A 20,091-nucleotide genomic window follows, 5' to 3' on the forward strand; every position below is an offset into this window, starting at 1 on the left:
TGAGGCAGGCAGATTGCTCAAGGTCAGGAGTTCGAAACCAGCCTGAGCAAGAGCAAGACCCCGTCTCTACTAAAAATAGAAAGAAATGAATTGGCCAACTAATATATATAGAAAAAATTAGCCGGGCATGGTGGCGCATGCCTGCAGTCCCAGCTACTTGGGAGGCTGAGGCAGCAGGATTGCTTGAGCCCAGGAGTTTGAGGTTGATGTAAGCTAGGCTGATGCCATGGCACTCACTCTAGCATGGGCAACAAAGTGAGACTCTGTCTCAAAAAAAAAAAAAAAAGGAGTTATTATTCATGTAAAGCCATTTCAATTAAGTCAAAGGTCCTACAAATTCTAATATAATCTTAAATAAAGGACATCATAAAAAATACAGCCCATAAACCTGAACATAAATCTTCCTGTATTTAACATCTACATAATCATAAAGCACTGAAAAAATCAAAATAGAACATTAATAGATCAGTACAGAAAATGGCAGTGATTAACTAACTTCTCACCTAATCCACAAGTACTTTCTAATGCGTGGTGAAACTAAGATACTATTTTTTTTTTTACTATAAAGTTGAAAAATGATACTACAATTTTTCAAAGGAACTTCAGAGCATTTTCAGGAGGCACAGATATTAATGCCACTGTTCTTTCATTATACCTATATGAACACTGATTTTTTTCCTTTATTAAGAAAAAATGTATTATGTTAACACAACTCTAAACCTCTAAAAGTCCAAAGTCCTTTGTAAACTCACAAATAGAATGAAGGCAGGAAGATGTCACTGTTCTCATGGTCACTTGCAAAGGTAAAATGTTTGGTAAATTCTCCCCTCCCTCAAATCACAAATAGAAAGCTAAACTGCACATCAAGTTTACAGTATTAGAATACAAAAAAAAAAAAAAGAAAGAAAGAAAGAAATCCCTGTGACCTCCATTCCCCTAAGCTCAAGTTTCTGTGAAGAAACTTCTACTTGAAAAACATCATTGGCCTCTCTCTGCCATTTACACAGATGACAACATGAATTCAACATGCTCAGTTCAGCCCCTTGTGGGTTTTCTGTGTGGATCTGTCTGTTCATAGAATGAACATTCTGGTCTGCTCTTATTTTTGCAGTAAGTCTACATCTGAGTAACTGCAAATGTCCAGTTGTACCACTGATTCAGTGAAGAAGTCTACCTAATTCACTTTAATGTAACGAAAGCCACTTTGGTTGTATTCTATATCTAAGCCATATCCGTTGAGTTTTTTTTTTATCAGTTATTACTTTATTAAACTGATAAGTTCATGCCCATCTGTGTATTTCCTATATATACTCTCAATAAAGTCTGTTCTCAAAGGGAAACAGGAGTGGTTCTCCACTGAACACTTAAAATACTAATAACACCTAAGAAAACATTTTATTTCATACTGAAGCAAAAATACCGCTTAAATTGGCATTTTTATTTCCTCTATATCAAATATAATTTAACTTTTCATTACGGAGAATTTAAATATGTACAAAAGTGGAGAGAACAGTTACCAACTCATGGCCGATACTGTCTCATCTGTAACCTACCCAATTCCTCTTAAGATTATTTTGAAGCAAATCCCAGTCACTATATTTCATCAGTAAATATTTCAGTACACATCTCTAAGGACTCTTTTATATCACATCTAAAGTTAACATTCATTTCCTAAACGTCATTACAGACCTAGTCAGTGATCAAATCTCCCTCAGTGTCTCATATTTTGTTATGGTTTATTACTTAGAAGCAGTATCCAAATAAGGTCCAGACATTGCAATTGGTTGATACATCTCTAAAGTCTGTTTTATTCTACCAATTTGTTCTGTATTTTTCCCCTTGCAATTTATCTGTTGAGAAAAAAGTCATCTGTCTTGTAGAGTTCTGGATTTTGCGGGCTACTTTCCTGTGTCATCATTCAAAATGCACCTCTGTCTCCTGTACTTTTAGTAAATCAATAGTTAAATCTAAAGACATAATCAGTTTCAGATTTGACTTTTTGGTAAGTCTACTTCATAGGCAGTTTGTATACTCCATCAGGAAATGATTTCTAGCAGCCTTTTTTTGTGTATGTGTGATGTTACAGCCATCAATAATCATTGCCTAAACTCATTTCATTTGAAGGGGTTCATAGTATGTAACCCCAAAATACACCACTCTGACACAGGATTATTTCCAGCTGAAGGCAACTGAGAAAAATCAGACACAGAATGAGCTCTCTGCCCTCCCCATATCTTCCTGAAAACAACATAAAACACCTTGTGAAAGTGCCCCCTTCCCATACAAGATAACAACTGTTATCAGTAGAGATGAGATGGCACCAAGAAAACATCTGTACAAATCCTAGCCCTTATCTACCATTAGTTTCCCCCATATATTTGCCTTCTTAAAATTTGCTACCCCAAGAAACTCAAAGTCCCTTTCCTTTGTCTTATCACTCCTCAATACATTTATTGTTTTGTTAAGATGCTATATAAGCCCAAGTTTTTTTTTTTTTTTTTTGAGACAGAGTCTCGCTTTCTTGCCTAGGCTAGAGTGAGTGCCATGGCGTCAGCCTAGCTCACAGCAACCTCAAACTCCTGGGCTCAAGCAATCCTCCTGCCTCAGCCTCCTGAGTAGCTGGGACTACAGGCATGCGCCACCATGCCCGGCTAATTTTTATCTATATATATTAGTTGGCCAATTAATTTCTTTCTATTTTTATGGTAGAGACGGGGTCTCACTCAGGCTGGTTTTGAACTCCTGACCTTGAGCAATCCGCCCGCCTCGGCCTCCCAGAGTGCTAGGATTACAGGCGTGAGCCACCGCGCCCGGCCCATAAGCCCAAGTTTTAACCACCCCTTTGAGTTATTCATCACTGGGAACTCCAGTATATACACAAGATGCACACATAAAACACTTGTTTTTCTCTTGTTAATCCGTCTTTTATCAGTCTAACTTGCAGGGCCCTGGCCAATAAACCTAAGATGAGGAGAGGAAAAGCATCTTTTCCCTCATCCACACATTAGAGGTTACAAATTATAATAGTCCAATTCTATCATTCTTCCTAGCTTGAATTCTTCTATAAAGAGACATTTCTTCTCATCAATTACTACTGATCCCAAGACACAATTTATATAAGAAAGGCAATGTAAGTCTTGACTTTGCCCCTTTATTTACCAATTTTTAAAATAATCAGTCAGTTCCCAGCATTACCCAAATGTAACCAGTGAGTTCTCTTTTTTAAGTATCATTATGAACTCATGGATATAAACATATGTGATATGTTGCAATCCATTGCAGTTATTTCCCTTATCCATGCTTAAATTGTCAGATGGATTTTTAAAGCTACATTTTAAAGATGTTCAAGGCAATAATTTTCATATGCTTAGTAAGGGTATTTTGTAGCTGAGGGAGCCTGATTTTACCTAGAAATTATAGAATTTTACTGTGAAGGTGACAGAATTTAAAACTGAAATACTGTTATAAACTTGCTGTCTTTATCCCAAAATTTGATTATACTGCTGCATGAAGTAGCAATTACCTTTCTACTTACTCCTGTCATCATCCCAAATCTTATAACATCTTATACAACTAAACAAAATTCAGCTACACTTCCAAAAGAGGAGCCAAATGGACAAAATTAGAAATAAGAAAAAGGAAAGCAGAAAGGTAGTATACACATATACATGATGACACTGTCCTAATTCCTTACTTGATTCAAAGCACTATCCAAAAACAACAGAAATTGAATAAACAAATCCACCACAGAGAGTCATTCAGGGGTCTTGGAAATAGAAAAGATTTTTTGTTTTATTGGTAGTAGTTTTTAGTAAAGTCTATTATAATAAATCAAGGTGTCTATCTAAAGTCAATGTGACATTGGGTAAGCACTTAAAAAACTGGCAGATAGATAGCATGTTATTAGTACTATAGCTGCTGGAAGTCATAATAAAAACAATTCTGTTTATACTCTTTTCCAGATACAAGTACCTTAATATTGCTGAAAACTAAATTAACTTTTTCAAACCATCAAATAACTACTAACCAATGGCATAAAGTTTTTAAAAAGCCGCCCAACTGCATGGCCCATATCAGTGTATTCATGCAATTTAAAAACAAAATAGCCCAATGCAACTATGTAAGTGTAGCAGACACAAAGATGTGCCTTTCAGATCCCCTTTCAAGAGAGGACTAGCTGCCCAGCTGTGAGGAATGTAGTTATCGCACTACCTCCAGCTACTGTTGACTTTGGGGTCTATTTCAGCTTCCAAGCCAAAGTCATACTAGCTGAGGTGGCCCCCAGCCACTAGGATTTAAACTAGATGGTAGAAGCCGGGGACATCTTCTTGGATGATGCTCAGTAAATGACTAAGCAAGGCAGTGGTACAAAGCTCCCTATTTATACTCAGCACAGCACTCCTGTCAGGGTAGTCTTTCCTCCAGCACTCCCCGCTGGGCTGGCAGAGACTGTGTCACATCTGCACTGGAGTCTAAGGCAGCTGTCCTTGTTCAATACTGCTCCCTCCCTTCTCCCTTCGTTGGTATTTCTAATAAACGTTTGGTATGCTTAACTGCATTTTAGTGTCTGCTTCCTAGGGAACCCAGTTATTAGGAGGATCTAAACCATCTTGACTATTAATCTTTATTCTCTGAATATTAATGTGTAAGCAAGAATATTCTTAGCTTAAAAATATCTTCTTATAGATGGAGCATATTGTTTGTTTTTAGTGGATTATCAAACTATACTGAGTTTGTTTACTTTCTTGTGAAGGTACAGCTTCACCAACCACCCTGGAGGCACATTTTTTGTTCTCCAGTTTGGCACTTCATGGGTCATCTGATTCTTTTCTAGTCATGATCACCATCCTTCATAACCTTGTCTATTTCCTAGAGAAGCAAGCAATGGTCAAATGAGCAAGAGAGAAAACTATTCTTAAAATGTGTTATGAACTCAGTTTAGTTTAATATGTCAAATGCTAGAGTATTACATGCAATTTTAGCACAGTCCATTTTTTGGAAGACTCTTGCTGAAGCTTAGCCTTCTTCAGTGATCTCCCAATCAATATGACCCTCACTTCATGTTCAAAAAATACTCTTAGAAAAGAAAAGGCAGCTGTCTGTTAGGTTATACAGGATTTATTTGGTATCTTCAAAAACCAATCTGAGAAAATTTTCCACTCACTGATTTTAGCTGAGCCACCAAGAAAACAAGAAAATCCTTCTGCAAAATTTTCAATAAGTTGATATTATCTAAAGACCTGAAGCGTGAAACCTGGATTACAACAGCTGACCAAAAAACCCAGAATGTAACGACTACAAAAACTAAATAAAAAACATAAAAAGTATAATAACATAAAATTTATTTAAAACTGGAAAAACTAGAAAGGTATTTCTATGATTTGACAATGCACAAATAACGTACATATGCAATGGTTGAAATTCTAAACTATCTAAATCAGGGGTCCTCAAACTTTTTAAACAGTGGGGCCAGTTCACTGTCCCTCAGACTGTTGGAAGGCTGTTGGAGAGTGCGGGGCACATTCCACACATGCACACTGTGGGCCTGGGACGAGTTGGCTGCTAAGCAGGACAGGCAGCAGCGGCAAAAACACCAGGCGGGCCAGATAAATGTCCTCCGCAGGCCAGGTGTGGCCCGCAGGCAGTAGTTTGAGGACCCCTGATCTAAATTATTAAGAGTGAAAACACTGAGCTCTTACTTCTGTTCATCATATTTATGGTGTATAGATTTTCCTATATCCTTCTTACCAATAATGACTCTTTCAGTTCATATTTTGTTTAGTACAGAATTAAATTTTTAAAAAGAAAACACAATTGAAAGTTCTACAGGTCTGCAACTCACTGAAAAACTTCATACCTAGTTATATGGAAATTGTGATATAGTAACGACCTAAGCATAAAGAATTAAATGTGATTTGTGAAGTCATTATTGCAAAAGCCAAAAAGCAGGCTTCTTCATCTATTCTAGATGTTTAAATTCATTGTGGTAGATAGCAAACTGGCCACAAATTATTCCCCCTCCCTATACCCACCATCATTTGCAATAGGACTTAGTTGCCCCTTTCATCAAGACGTAGAGTTTATTTATCCACTCACTGAATTTGTACCAGCTCCTGACTAGTGCTTTGCCCAATGAAACAGCAGCAAACATGATGTAAGCAGAGACTTCAAAAGTGTCTTACTTTGGGGCTTGCCCTTCTGCTGGTATTAGAATGCCATGATCACTATGTGAACAAGCACCTGAGAAACCAGATGGAAGGACAGTATGGTCATACCACCTGAGACCATCATGAAGCAGCCAACCCCAGCCAACCTACCAACTGGCCGCAGATGCGTAAGTAAACCTAGCCAAGATCAGCTGATCCTGGAACAGGTGAAAAGACTCACCCAGCTGAGCCCAGCCTGAATTGCCATCCTGCAGGATAATGAGCTAAATAGATGGAGGTTGTTTTACACCACTAAGTTTGGGATGATATTTGACAGAGCAATAGATAACTGATATGTATGGCTTTTTCACTGTGTACAGAATATTTGCTCTCTCATTAGATAACTAAAGTATACCATGAGCACCACCGTGGGGAAAATATAATTAAATATCAGTCAGCATTATTCTAGAAGCTGGCCTTTTCTACAGATTCTTCTTCTAACTATGTAATAAGAATAACCAAGAGGGCATTTCACAGAAGACAGCAATGAATAGGGCATCTTAATAAGCTATATAAAAAGCTAAAGATCACAACCTGAGAGTGTACTGTATATTTGTTATTTAAACTTCCCTAGACAAAATGATTTTAGGATTTCTTAAGGCCAAATATTAGTGATGATGTGATAAGAAATATCTGGATTTTCTTTTCTAGCAACTTACTATGGTATAAGAAAACTTTACCTATCCAAAATCCTACCTTTCCAGAAATGTTTCATTTTCCACAGAAATGACCACTTAAACGGAGAGTCGCTAAAGACATAGCAACAATGAATATTATCAAAAAAGGCTGAAGATTATTCTATTTAGCATGCTATGATTTGCTTGGTTTGCAGCACAACAGGAAAATAGTGCTAAGTGGCTAGTAATATATATGAGGCAGGTCTTCTCAGGCAAAGTTGAGAAGTATGGTGTTGTATATTAATTTGGCTGACTTTTGTCCCTGGTTCCTAGAAGGGAGCCTCTAACTAGAATATTTCAAGTAATAGGAGTGTCTTTATTACTCATGGTGGGTCCCCTGGACGACACTTGAATTCATGCTAACAAGATGACTCACAGTAGGTCCTTAGATAATTTCAGTATTGGGGCTTGCCAAACTGGAAGGATGAACCATGTGATTAGGTGGTTTGGGCTTTGTGTTGCTATCACAGGGTATCAAATGGACCTCCTAGCCACCTGGGATGGGGACGAAGGGGTCTGAAAACTGAGTTCAATTATGTGGCCAATTATTTAAACAGTCATATCTACCTAATGAAATCCCAATAAAAACTCTGGAAACCCAAAGCTCAAGTGAGCTTCCTAAGTGGTGATGCACACTGATGTGTCTCAAGGGCGACAAGTCCCGAGGACATAGAAGTTTTGCATTTGGAACTCCTCTAGACCTCACCCTATACATCTGTTCATTTGGCCCATCCTGATTTGTATCCTTTATAATAAAACTGCAATCGTAAGTATAGTGCTTTCCTGAGTCCTGTGAGTCATTCTAGCAAATTAAGAAACCCGAGGGGGCAGTAGGAACTTGTAGCCAGCTAGTCACAAGTGTAGGAGGCCTGGAAACCCAGTAGATTTTGGCTAGTGTCTGAGGTCAGGGAAATACTGTATAGGAGTGTGCCCTTCACCTGTGGAATTTGACTTAACTCCAGGTAGTGTCAGAACTGCACTGTGCATGGTAAAAGCAACAAAATGTCAAAGACATAAAAAAGATAGAAGACAAGGTTAACAGCAGAAGTGGTAGTCAGAGTTAGGAATAATCACAGTAGTCACCCAAAAAAAGAAAGGAAAAAAAAAGTAGCAAAAGCAAAAGAGAAAATTAGAGATAGAGGAAGAACTGGTAGAGACAACAGAAGTAGGGTTTAGGGATACATTTTTGAGGGGAAGACAAATATTAAGTAGTTACACTATTAGTTAATTGTTACAATGGTACATGCTACAAAGGATAAATATATAGTTGAATAAGGGTTTAATAAACAAATATACAGATCATTAAGGGTCTACAGTCCTAAAAAATACACACCTTCATCTCTTCTTGCAAATATATTAAACACAATATTATACATGTTAGCAAAAAAGTACAGATTAATATACATTTTAAGGGGGTTTCATCAATAACAAAAAGTTCAGATTTAATCCTTACCTTCCACTACAAATAGTACATTCCTGGTAAGTACCTGATACTTAAATATTTACATATTTGTTTCTCAAATTCAGGTTTGCCTTAAAATATTTATTTCTCACCCAAATTTTAAAATCATACACACAGACTCTAATAATATTTCTGAGAACTCAAAAAACAAATATAACCCTCAAATTACTAGATATAACACCTTGACTCTGAGCAAAAAAGACTTCAGATATAGGTTTCATCAAGATGCAGGAGTCAATTTCAATGTCTACTAAATGTTAATAATAATCAGTTTTGAAACTTTTAGAAAAGATTAATTCTGAAGTTGTTTTTTAACACAGAATTCCCTAAAAACTCTTTCCAAACAACAGTCAATTGGAAAACTAGAGTCTCTTACCTGTAGTCATCCAACTGTACCAGAAATCGTACAATATCATGATGAGCTTTCAGTACAAGCAGTTCAGTGTAGGGGTTCTGAGTTTGTTCTTCACCTATTGTTTGTAAAGGAGATTTCTTGTATTGGAAAAAAACAAGCAAAAACAAAGAGAAAGAGAAAATGATTTATGATGAAAGACCAAATTGGAATATAATTGCATGGTATATACATCTAAGAATACTAGATTTTAAAAGCCAGAAGATATCACGTTCTAATACTAAGTATTAATTCCCCTAATATCACTAACTGCCAATTCAACAGAAAACACTTCTCTTACCACGAATTTATACCATAAGTTTTAGTATTTTCAAGTCACAATACCTTTACAAAAAAGGTGAATTCTATTTTATGTTAACTGCATCTCATTAAACCTGACTTAAAAAAATGAATGGGCCAATCCAACTCAATATTTTGGAAAGTGTGTTTCTCAATTAAAACTTGGCAGAAAACAAACTGCAAATTGAAGGGGTAAAATATAGACTAAACAAAGTGCCTAGCTCATTATAGGTACTCAATACATGTTTGCTGAATGAATGAAAGAAGGAAGGAATTAAATCGTTTGGACTCAATGAATTCAACTCTGGACAATAATATTGATAATGATAATTGCTAATATTTATAGAGTATTATGTGGCAAGCCATATGGACACTGTGCTAAGTATTATACATATGCCATGTAACTTAATTCTACAAGGTAGGTCTTATTAACTCCATTTCTGGAGTCAAATCGAGTTCTATCTCATGATAAAAATTTTTGTACTTAACCTCTAAATCAGGGTTTCTCACACTTGACGCTATTGACATTTTGGACCAGATAACTCTTTGTTGAGGGCTGTCCTGTGCACTGTAGGATATTCAGTAATTACCCTGGTCTATACACACTAGATGCCAATAGATATACCCCCCCCACACACACACACACACACACACTAGACAGGATAATCAAAAATGTCCCCAGACATTGACAAATGTCCTCTATGAAGCAAAATCACCCAAGTTGAGAACCACTGCCTAAACTAGAAGCTTGGATACAAAGCTCTTGCATAAATTAGGGAAAATCATAGGTCCTGATAATGTACAAATTCACATAGCAGTTATACAACTGAAATACTTTTATACGAAAAAAGTATACATTAACATGCACAAATGTTTTCCCAAAATATCCACCTCAAAGCAGTGATATTTTTATTTACTCCCTGTTTCCCTTCTAGCAAGAGCTTTTGAAAACAAAAGTGAGAAATCTGAAGACTGGGTGCAGTGGCTCACGCCTGTAATCTTAGCACTCTGGAAGGCCGAGGCTGGCGGATTGCTCGAGGGCAGGAGTTCAAAACCAGCCTGAGCAAGAGCAAGACCTGTCTCTACTATAAATAGAAAAGAATTAATTGGCCAATATATATAGAAAAAATTAGCCGGGCATGGTGGTGCATGCCTGTAGTCTCAGCTACTTGGGAGGCTGAGGCAGGAGGATTGCTTGAGCCCAGGAGTTTAAGGTTGCTGTGAGCTAGGCTGACACCATGGCACTCACTCTAGCTTGGGCAACAAAGCAAGACTCTGTCTCAAAAAAAAAAAGTGAGAAATCTGAAAACTTTTATAAAGTGCTGCTTCCCAAATGAAAGCTTGTCAGTAATGGCAGAATTGGTTAATCAAATTACATGATTAATCAAATAATCGGCTTAATATAGAATTGTCATATATATTTATCCCATATGGCTATTTAATGACCCACAATTCTTCCATAATCTGAAAGATTTCAAACTAATCTGCAATAAGAATTTTTTAAAAAATAGACAATAAGCCTCAACTGCAAAAATATGAGGAAGTTAAAACTGAGAAGGCTGCTTACACACAACCACCCAATGTTTTAAACAGTCAAATACTTCTTATAAGAAATAAAACGGAATTCAACACAAATTCGGTTCTTGTGGCATAAGAAATAAATTTCAGACCTCAACATTTTTAAGACTGCAAAATTATTTTATTCACTTTTTAAACGTAAATCTCATTACACACAGTCTATTCAATTATTCAGGCCCATGAAGAAAGTTTGATTATAGAACCCAAAACAGTAGTCAATTAATCATTTTCTTGACCTTAAAGCAATAATTATATCCTTATTTTGGTCCTTGGATAAATCAGTTAATTTTATATTCCCTGTATCAGCTGATGTTGGGAAGAAGTACGAATTCAAATAAAAGTGGAAAGTTGCAGTCACCACTCGTTCTTTTCCAGTTAAGCTGGCTACTTTTTTAAATCGAAATGAGGATGGTTTAAGCAGCCAGAAGACCCACGTTCTCACGGGTCCCAATTGGCCTGACGACCAGCCCAGTGTCCCTGAGCCTGTGGTCTAACGACGCCGTCTGTGGCCTCCCCTCCTGTCACTTGCGGGGCAGGCCGGCGGGGCACGGCGGCGTCCAGGAAGCGCCAGCGAGTCCAAGCCCGCGGCCCCGCCTCCGCCCCGCCACCGCCCGCCAGCCGGCGACCCGGCTCAGAACCAAAGCTGCTGCCGGGGCAAGCTCGGCCTCTGCGAGTGCCGGGACGGTCCGCCCGGGCTTTACCTCGGCCAGTCCCTGCGGTTCTCGGCCTCCCCCGATCAGCCATCGCAACATCCGGGCAGCGGCGGCGTCTCGCCGGGTCCAGGCCCCAGTCAGCCCGAACTCCACCCGGGGCTCGGCCTGCTCCTGTCTCCCCGGCTACCGCGCAATGGAGACGCTAACACTTGCCGCCCCAGATCTGCCCACGGGAGGTTGAGAGTGCAGAGACCACAGAAGAGGGAAGGCTTTGGTCGCAGAAGCGCTCAAGCCCCGAGCCACAGACGCTTAGTTTGGGGAGCCGCCCACGGAGCAGCCGCCGAAGGCTGAGGCGGCCGCGGCGACTCCGAGGCGCGCGCTGCTCCGAGTGAGCACGCGCGGGGGCGCCGCCGGGTAGGCGCGGGAGCCTAGAGCGGCCCCTGGAGGACGCACTCAGAACAGCAACCGGAGCCCGGCGAGCAAGTGAGCGCTGTGGAGTCCCTCGCCTCCCTCCCTGTTGGATGGCTGTAGTAGTCTTCACTTGGCTGGGCGACTGCTAGGAAACCCCCTCCGTTTTCCCATGAGCTTCCTAGAGATGGTGGACCACAAGTAGACTTCTGCAGCCGAACGAATCCAGTGGCATGAGTGTACAACAGAATAGATCTGGCTGTTTATTGTATGCTGTAAATGCTAAGAATTTACATAAATCCTCAGTTACCCTACAGCCCCTATTTTATAGATGAAGAAACTGAAGCTTTGAATGATTAGGTCACTTGTCTAAGGACAACAGCTAGGAAATGGCTGCATGGGGATTAGAACCAATCTCTAAACTCCAAAACTAGTGTTATTGACTACATGCTGTACTGTCTAACATAGACTGTCCCTAAAGAATAGAATTCACTTCATATACTTTATTTTGACTACTAAATTTTCTTAGATAGTCGAAGAGCTGTGGTTCTCTACCCTGGCTGCATACCAGAATTACCTGGGTAGCTTTTGAAAATGTAGATTCCTGTCTTCAACCCCAGACTTAGTAAAACAATCTCTGTGGTTGGAATATAGGAGTCAGGGTTTAGGGAAAGTTCTTCAGGTGATTCTGATGAGTAGAAAGGTTTGAGAATCACCGGTCTAGGAACTACTTATATATATCATATGTTTGTGGAAATGTATACGTATATTTGCATATGTAATTGTTAGGTTCAAATAAGCCTCCTAGCAGTAAATTCGTTTGTAGAAAACCTACAAACGAACCAATGCATTAATTCAACAAATGTGTTGGGCACAGATGCTATTCTCTTCTTGGCACCAATAAGAGAGTCATACATTCTACTTTTAGGATATATTAGCTGTGAGTAGCTGCCCAAACTAACTGACAGTCACTAGAGAGTTAGGATCTCTAGTGATTTATCTTTGTATTCATTGTGAGTGTACTGGGCAAGGGAATAGTGTGCTAACCCCAAACATTGGACTTACTAGAAAAAAGCTTTTTAAAACAACTGCCCTAAAGATGTCCAAAGAGCTAAAGGAAGACATGGATGAAGATAGAAAAATAATGTATAAACAAAATGAGAATAGAGAGTTAGAAATTATAAAAAGGAACCAAAAGGAATTCTGCAGCTGAAAAATTTAGTAACTGAGATGAAAAATTCATGGGAAGAGTTCAATGGCAGATTTGAGCAGACAGAAGAAAGAATCAGTAAAGATAAGACAAAATTGTCCTATTTAAAATAGGTCGATTAAATTTATAGATCAATTGGATAGGATAGAGTATAGAAATAGAACCACACATATTTGGATAACTATTTTTTTTTACAAAGGTGCAAAGGCAGTCAATGGAGAAAACAGTCTTTTCAACAAATGGTGCTAGACAATTTGACATCCATATCCAAATCAATAAGGGGCAATCTATATCTTACTCCATATACAAAATTCAGGATGGATCATAGACATAAATGTAAAACCTAAATCTGTACAACTTCTAGGACAAAATATATGGAAAAATATTTGTGACTTTGGATTAGGCAAAGATTTTTTAGATTTGACCTTAAAAACACAATCCATAAAAGAAAAAAATTGATAATAACTTACACCTTATGAAAATTGACATTTCTGTTCTTTAAAGTACACTGTTAATAGAATGAAAATATAAGCCATATACTGGGAAAAGCATTTTCAAATTATATATCTGATAAAGGACTTATACCCAGAATATATAAGGAACTCTAAAAACTTTATAATGATCCAATTCTGGGTAAGATGGAGCAAACACACTCTACCCTTTTCTCTCCAACGGAACACAACTAAACCTGGACAGAATAGATGATTCATCTCTTTGGGGACTCTGAAAAAGGTGGATTGGGGAAGAATATCAGAATTCAAAACACCAGCAAGTTAGCATTACTTTTTTCCTACAGTAACTCCCCCAGCCTGAATCCAATGCAGCCTTAAATTTAGAAAGGAGCACTGTAGTGCAGATAGAGAAAGATGCAAGATAAGCCTCTCACTGTAGAGGGCTAGAAGAGCAAGAAAAGGAGTTCCTAAAGCTCAGTGTGGGGGAATTTTCCGGGGTCTTTTTCTCTAGTTTTTCTCCATTCTTTCATGGCCCAGACTCCAAAATATCCCACAGCAATGAGGCAGCAACAGTGGCTACCAACAGGAGAGTGTAGGAGCCAAAACTAAGGGAAGGGAAACTTCCTAATTCAGTGGCGCTAAGGCTGAAAAACAATGAGTCCCAGTCCTGTTTTTTTTCCACATTGTTCTACCCTTTCACTAATCAGCATCAGAGGTGGAGCAGTTATGGAAGTGAGTGGTTTCTCACCAGAGGAACAAAAAAAGGAAACTCCCAAAGAATCAGAAAGTACCAGAGAGATAGGGGTAAGAGAGGAGTTCAGGAAAGCAACCCCATTTAGTTGTATAAGAGATCCTAAACTCACCTCTCTCACCTGCTTATGCATAGATCTTACGCTAATTAGTATGACAAAGACTTTGAGAATTGACCTAACAGAATTCTGCCCAGGTCCAAGACTCATTACTGGATGGGAGAAATACAGATAGCACTGCCAACGAATTTAATCTGAACTGCACTGACATTGGAACCACACCTTACAGAAGGGAGGTTAGAACTTGTGCCCAAACCTAGCCCAGTTAAATTCCTTGCTAAAATAAAAATGTCAACATTCTCCATAGGACTTAAATAAAACAGAATTTCATAGTGTTATATTCCAAAAGTCTAGGAATACAAGCCAAAATTACTTGGCATATTAACCACTTCAGTACAAGCGTCGACTATTGTCGATAGCCACAGATAAACATGCATAGTGACTTTAGCCGACAGCCATGATATGACTTTTCTAATTTTTCATTTACCAAAATAAAATTATGAACATTTAAAAATAATGTAATTAAAACATATATGTATACGTTACCTATTCTGATTTACATTACAAGTAAAGCTGCCTGTTAAGTAAAACAAGCTTTCAGTGCTTTAAAGCTTTCCTCAGCACACAGGAGCAAAACAGATTCGTCGTCAATGCACAGCACAAACTATCATGGGGACTATGAGTGCCGGCTGTGGGCAAGGTTTCGCAGCTGGTGAGTGCCGTACCGAAGTGGTTAAGAAACACAGAAGTCTCAACTCACATGGAAAAACAATCAACAAATGCCAATGACAAAATCTTACTGATGGCGGAATTATCCAAGACTTTAAAACATATAAAAATGCTCTAAAGGCAATTGTGAACACTCTTGAAACAAACACTAAAATGGCACTTATCAGTAAAGAAGTAGAACATAGAGATCCAAAGGGAAATTTTAAAATTTAAAATACAATAACCAAAATCTAAAACTCATTAAATGAACTCAATAGCAAAATGGAGATAGAAAAAAAAAATAAAAGAAGCCAGTGAACTTTTATACTTTTATACTGCTATCTCTTATACTTGTTCTCTCGAGACATCATTGTGAGATCTTTGATTTCTTATGTTAGATGAGGATTAATACTAAAAACCTTCCCCACTAAGCCTTCACATTAAACTTTCCTTACCTCATCACCCTATATCATTAATGTTCCTTTTCACCATACTCTCAATATCGGTATAACAAATTTTTTGTTAGTCAGTATTCAGTGTTTTCACTCTTATGGCTATAGCATTAGGTAGAAAATGTTATTTACTATTGAGTCAAAGTAGTAGGATTCCATTTTCTCTTTGTGATGTGACTAAGCATGACTCTCTTTGTTTATTCTCCTTAGAGTTTATTAAGCTTCTTTGATGTGTACTCTTTTTTTCATCAGACTTGGGAAGTTTTCAGCCATTATTTCTTCAAATATTTTTCCTTCTCCTTTCTTCTCTTCCATTTGGTACTCTTACTACATGTATGTTGGTGTGCTTAATGGTACCTCACATTTCTCTAAGGTTCTGCTTCTTTTTCTTCATTTTTATTTCTCTTGTCCTTCAGCTTACATAATTCCTTGTTAATCTCTCCTCAAGTATACCGATTCCTTTTCCTGCCAGTTCAAATCTACTGTTGAACCTCTCTAGTGAATTTTTTAATTTTGGTTATTTTACTTTTTGACCCCAAAGTTTCCATTGGGGTTTTTAAAAAAATTTCCCCTATACCTTCATTGGTATTCCCTATTTGATAAGACATTGTCATCATAGCATCCTTTACTTCTGTAGGCATGTTTCTTTAGTTCTTTTTTTTTTAAACATTATTTATCAAGGCTTCTTTGAATTATTTGTCTATTAAATCCAGTATTGGGACCCTCTCACAGGAAGTTCTGTTGCTTGCTTTTCCTTCCTGTGTGTGGGTTATACTTTCCTGTTTCTCTGGTTGTGTCATGATTTTTAACTGTTGTTGAAAACTGGACATTTTAGGTGATATATGACACTGGATATTGAGTTCCCCCCATCCTCTGGAGTTTGTTCTTGTTGTTTTGTGCCTGTGTATTTGTTTAGTACCTTGGCTTTTTAGTGGTCTGTTTCTCTCCCCACACACAGTATGAAGCTTCTGTGTACATGAGAGGATGCAGCCTTGGGCATGGGATAGTCACCCTAGAATGACTGATTTTAGCAGGGCTCTCTTTAACTGTTTCTTTACCTGATTTTTCTTTTAAACCTTCTGCTCCTTTTGTCAGTCTCCACTAATTGCTGACTGACTGTTTCTGAGAATGCTCTGTGGTATAAATGGTTCCACAGTCTGATCCAGTTAAATCCAGGCAGGAATGGTTTTTGAAGCCAGTGTTTGATGTTTCTTCTGTCTCCAGGAGCACCCTTCTCTTAACCCTGGTTCTCTCTGGTGAACTAGCCGGCCTATGATTTAGCTTGTTGCTCTCAATGTAATATTTCAATCAATCAGACCTATACTATAAAATATCAGCCTCATTTCATTCTTGGAGACCTCTGTCATCAAGACTTCTGACTTTCTGCTTCAATCTGAACTGATTGTTTTCTATGCCTGATATACAGCTATTGCTCTGTGGTTTCCTTTGCCATCTTCCTGGGAATTCCCTTTGTTTCAGGTATCCCAGCAATTACACTCCTAGGTATGTAGCCAAGAGAAACAAAAACATATGTCCACATAGAAACTTGTACATGCATGTTTATAGCAGCATTATTCATAATAATCAAAAGAGGAAACAACTCAAATGTCCATCAGTGGACAAATGGATAAACAAAATGTGGTATAAACATGCACTAGATTATGCCATAAAAAGGAACTGACACCTGCTACAACACAGACGAACCTTGAAAACATTATGCTAAGTGAAAGAAGCCAGTCACAAAAGACCACCCACTATGATTCCATTCATGTGGAAGTGCAGAACAAGGAAATTTAAAGAGACAGAAAGTAGATTAGTGGTTGCTTAGGGACGGGGAGATGGAGACAGGGCAGTGGTATCTAAATGATACAAAGTTTTTCTTCCTCAGGTGATGAAAACCTAAATTGTGGTAATGGTAGCACATATCTGTAAATATATTTAAAAACCATTGAATTGTACACTTTAAATGAGTAGATTGCATGGTATATGATTTATATCTAAATAAAGCCAATTTAAAAATTCAGGCCAGTAAGATACTTATTGGCAATCTGAAGTTGTCATTGAATCTTGCTACTCTGTCAGCATATGAGAGTAACTCTTTAACAAAACCTTTTGAAAAACTTCCCCTCATATCTCACTGCATCCTCTTCCCCTTCCTAAACAATCACCAGTATGGAACTGGGATCACCAGGATTAGATCAGATTAATCATGATTTAACCAATAGGAAATGGTGAACACCTAAATAAAATTAAGGTTCTGACAAGAATGAAGGAGGGAATGGCTGTTGGGTGGGTTACCAATAGTGTCTGCTACACACTTGCTTAGCAGTTTCAGGTTTCAATCCCTTACCACTATCTTAATTTTTCCTCGTAACAACCCTATGACATTGGCAGGAGAAATAGCTACATTTTTCAGATGATGAAACTGAGTCTCAAAGATGAGAAATAACTTAACCATGGTTACACTGCCTGTTAAGCATGGAGCTAGGACTTGAACCCAGGTTTTTCTGACTCCAAGTTTAAGTTTTTAAATTAGAATGTAAAACACCATGCCCCTACAAATACAAATAGAATTTGTATTAACAAAGTGTTACTTATAATAATTTTTAGGATTCTGCACTGAAAGATCCTCCAGCTCACAATCCTTATTTACAGCTCTCTCTTACTTCCCCTCCAAAAACATAACCAGTCCATTCTCTCCAGCTGACCTCTTTTCAACACACACCACTGCACCGATACATCCTGTTCTCCCCTTCAAACAAGGAATTGTTCAGCTAAGGATTGTGCATGCCTACCAAAGAATTTGTTGTATATTTCATGGAATTAAGCAAAATGCAGAATTTTAAATTGAGTTATCTGTCTCTATCTCTAATGGCTTTTCATTCATAATTATAATATTTGTAATGAGTGCATTGGTGATGACAGAAATCCACCATAACATATTCCAATGTCTAAATAAGCTTCAGATCCTTATTTAATGACTTATTAATCAACTGCATTCAGTCAAGAGTGTATCACCTTAAATCTCTGAACAACACAGGCAAAGAATTTTTATTTTCTATGTAACCGTGGAGCAATCTTTAACAATATGAATCTGTTCAAACATCCATCCACAGTTCTATTACATCTACAGTTCTATTAGTAAAGGTCAGCTTAGGTTAGTTCACTGTCAGCAGCCAGAAAGTTTCAAGAATAGATGAGCTTAATTGCTTTATTGTTACTCTCACTGTGCCTATTTAGAATTCTGGTACATAGAACTTCTGAGATACTAAATCTCCATTTAGGTTTCCAAGAAGCATTAGTTAAGTTTGGATTCTTACCCAGAGCCACCCTAATTATTAATACTACAGGTGAGCACACTTAAGACACTTCATAAATCAGTAATAGGTAATGTATATTATAATTACTTTACCACCTATTCTACTTCTACCATTCTTGGGAGTTTAAGCAGTTAATCAATCAATGAATACAATATTCCACTGAGCATTCATAGCCAGTAACTATAGACACAAAACAACAGTATTACACCTTAATTTAGATAAACTGAGGAAAAACTAAATTTACAATTTTATTAGTTTACTTGTTTATTGAGAACCCTGCTACTGCACACTGGAGTCACCTGGAGAATAAAATATTGATGCCTGAATTCTAATGTAATTATATAGGGATCAGCCTGGACATCAAAATTTTAAAAGTTCCCCAGATGACTGTAATATGCACCCAAAATTAAGAAAAGCCATGTTCTGTAATTGCGTTGGGGTGGGGTGTATGATGCTGGGGGTAGTCAGTAAGAAAGGGTGAACAAATTAGTCTTTGGGACATAAAATTGGGTGGGGAAGACCTCAACTTTTCTGCAGGAAAACAGTGCTTAAAATTCTGGAAATAGAAGTTAATAATATATAAATGCATTATGGTATTCGGTACTCACATATTACATTCTCATTACATTCTTATTACATTAAAGCCCTGCTTCAAGTACTAAGGATTCAAAGATACTGATATGGTTTAGATGTTTGGCCCCTCCAAATCTCATGTTGAAATCTGATCCCCAATGTTGACTATGGGGCCTGGTGGGAGGAATTTGGGTCATGGGGGCAGATCCCTCATCAATGGCTTAGTGCCCTCCCAGTGATAATGAGTTCTTGCTTTATTAGTTCACATGAGAGCTGGTTGTTTAAAAGAGGCTGACACCCCCTCCTCCCGCCATGTGATGCACCTGTTCCTCCTTCATCTTCTGCCTTGATTGGAAGCTCCCTGAAGCCCTCACCAGAAGCAGACGCCAGCGCAATGCTTCTTGTACAGTCTGCGGAACCATGAGCCAGATAAACCTCTTTTCTTTATAAATTACCCAGCCTCGAGTATTTTCTTTATAGCAATGCAAAACAGACTAACACAGATGCCTTTTCCTTTTAGGAGGGTCTTAAGTAGCAGTGGAAAATTTCCGATTAAGACAGAATGAAAAGGCTTATGATTTTTCCTACTTGACTGAAAGCTGGAGAATGAATTTAAATAACTGATTTTATTCCACAGATGCTGGCTAAAACACACTTAAGTGATTAGCATATTTCAAACACATATGGATTTTTGTTTTATTCTTGGGGTGAACTACATGGCATATGTACTTTTCAATTCTTGCACTTTTCTACATAGTTTCTTCTGTTAACCTCTGTTTAATGAAACTTTGTAAAGATTCCCGAGCCTAATGCATAGATTTCAGTGTCTTATTACTGCTTGGAATTCTGTAGGTCTGTGCACTCGCCAGGGAAAACTTGAATTCTTCAGTGG

General features: G+C 38.0%; 1 protein-coding gene across 5 annotated transcripts in view; it reads right to left on the reverse strand.

Annotated features, from left to right (window-relative positions):
• WDR41 (WD repeat domain 41) overlaps positions 1-20,091 on the reverse strand; it is a 153,681-nt gene that overhangs the window by 63,854 nt on the left and 69,736 nt on the right. For 4 of the 5 annotated variants that reach the window (XR_012921697.1, XR_012921696.1, XM_012738336.2 and 1 more), the window contains exon 3: positions 8,722-8,837. Coding sequence is in view for 3 of the 5 variants with exons in the window: in XM_012738336.2 (XP_012593790.1) it covers positions 8,722-8,837 (116 nt within the window). In the remaining 2 variants the exon portion in view is untranslated. Of the gene's footprint in view, positions 1-8,721; positions 8,838-11,315; positions 11,784-20,091 lie in introns of those variants that run through there. The other variant, XM_012738337.2, reaches the window with a different exon arrangement.

This window comes from Microcebus murinus, chromosome 11 (assembly GCF_040939455.1).
Source record: "Microcebus murinus isolate Inina chromosome 11, M.murinus_Inina_mat1.0, whole genome shotgun sequence".
NCBI lineage: Eukaryota > Metazoa > Chordata > Mammalia > Primates > Cheirogaleidae > Microcebus > Microcebus murinus.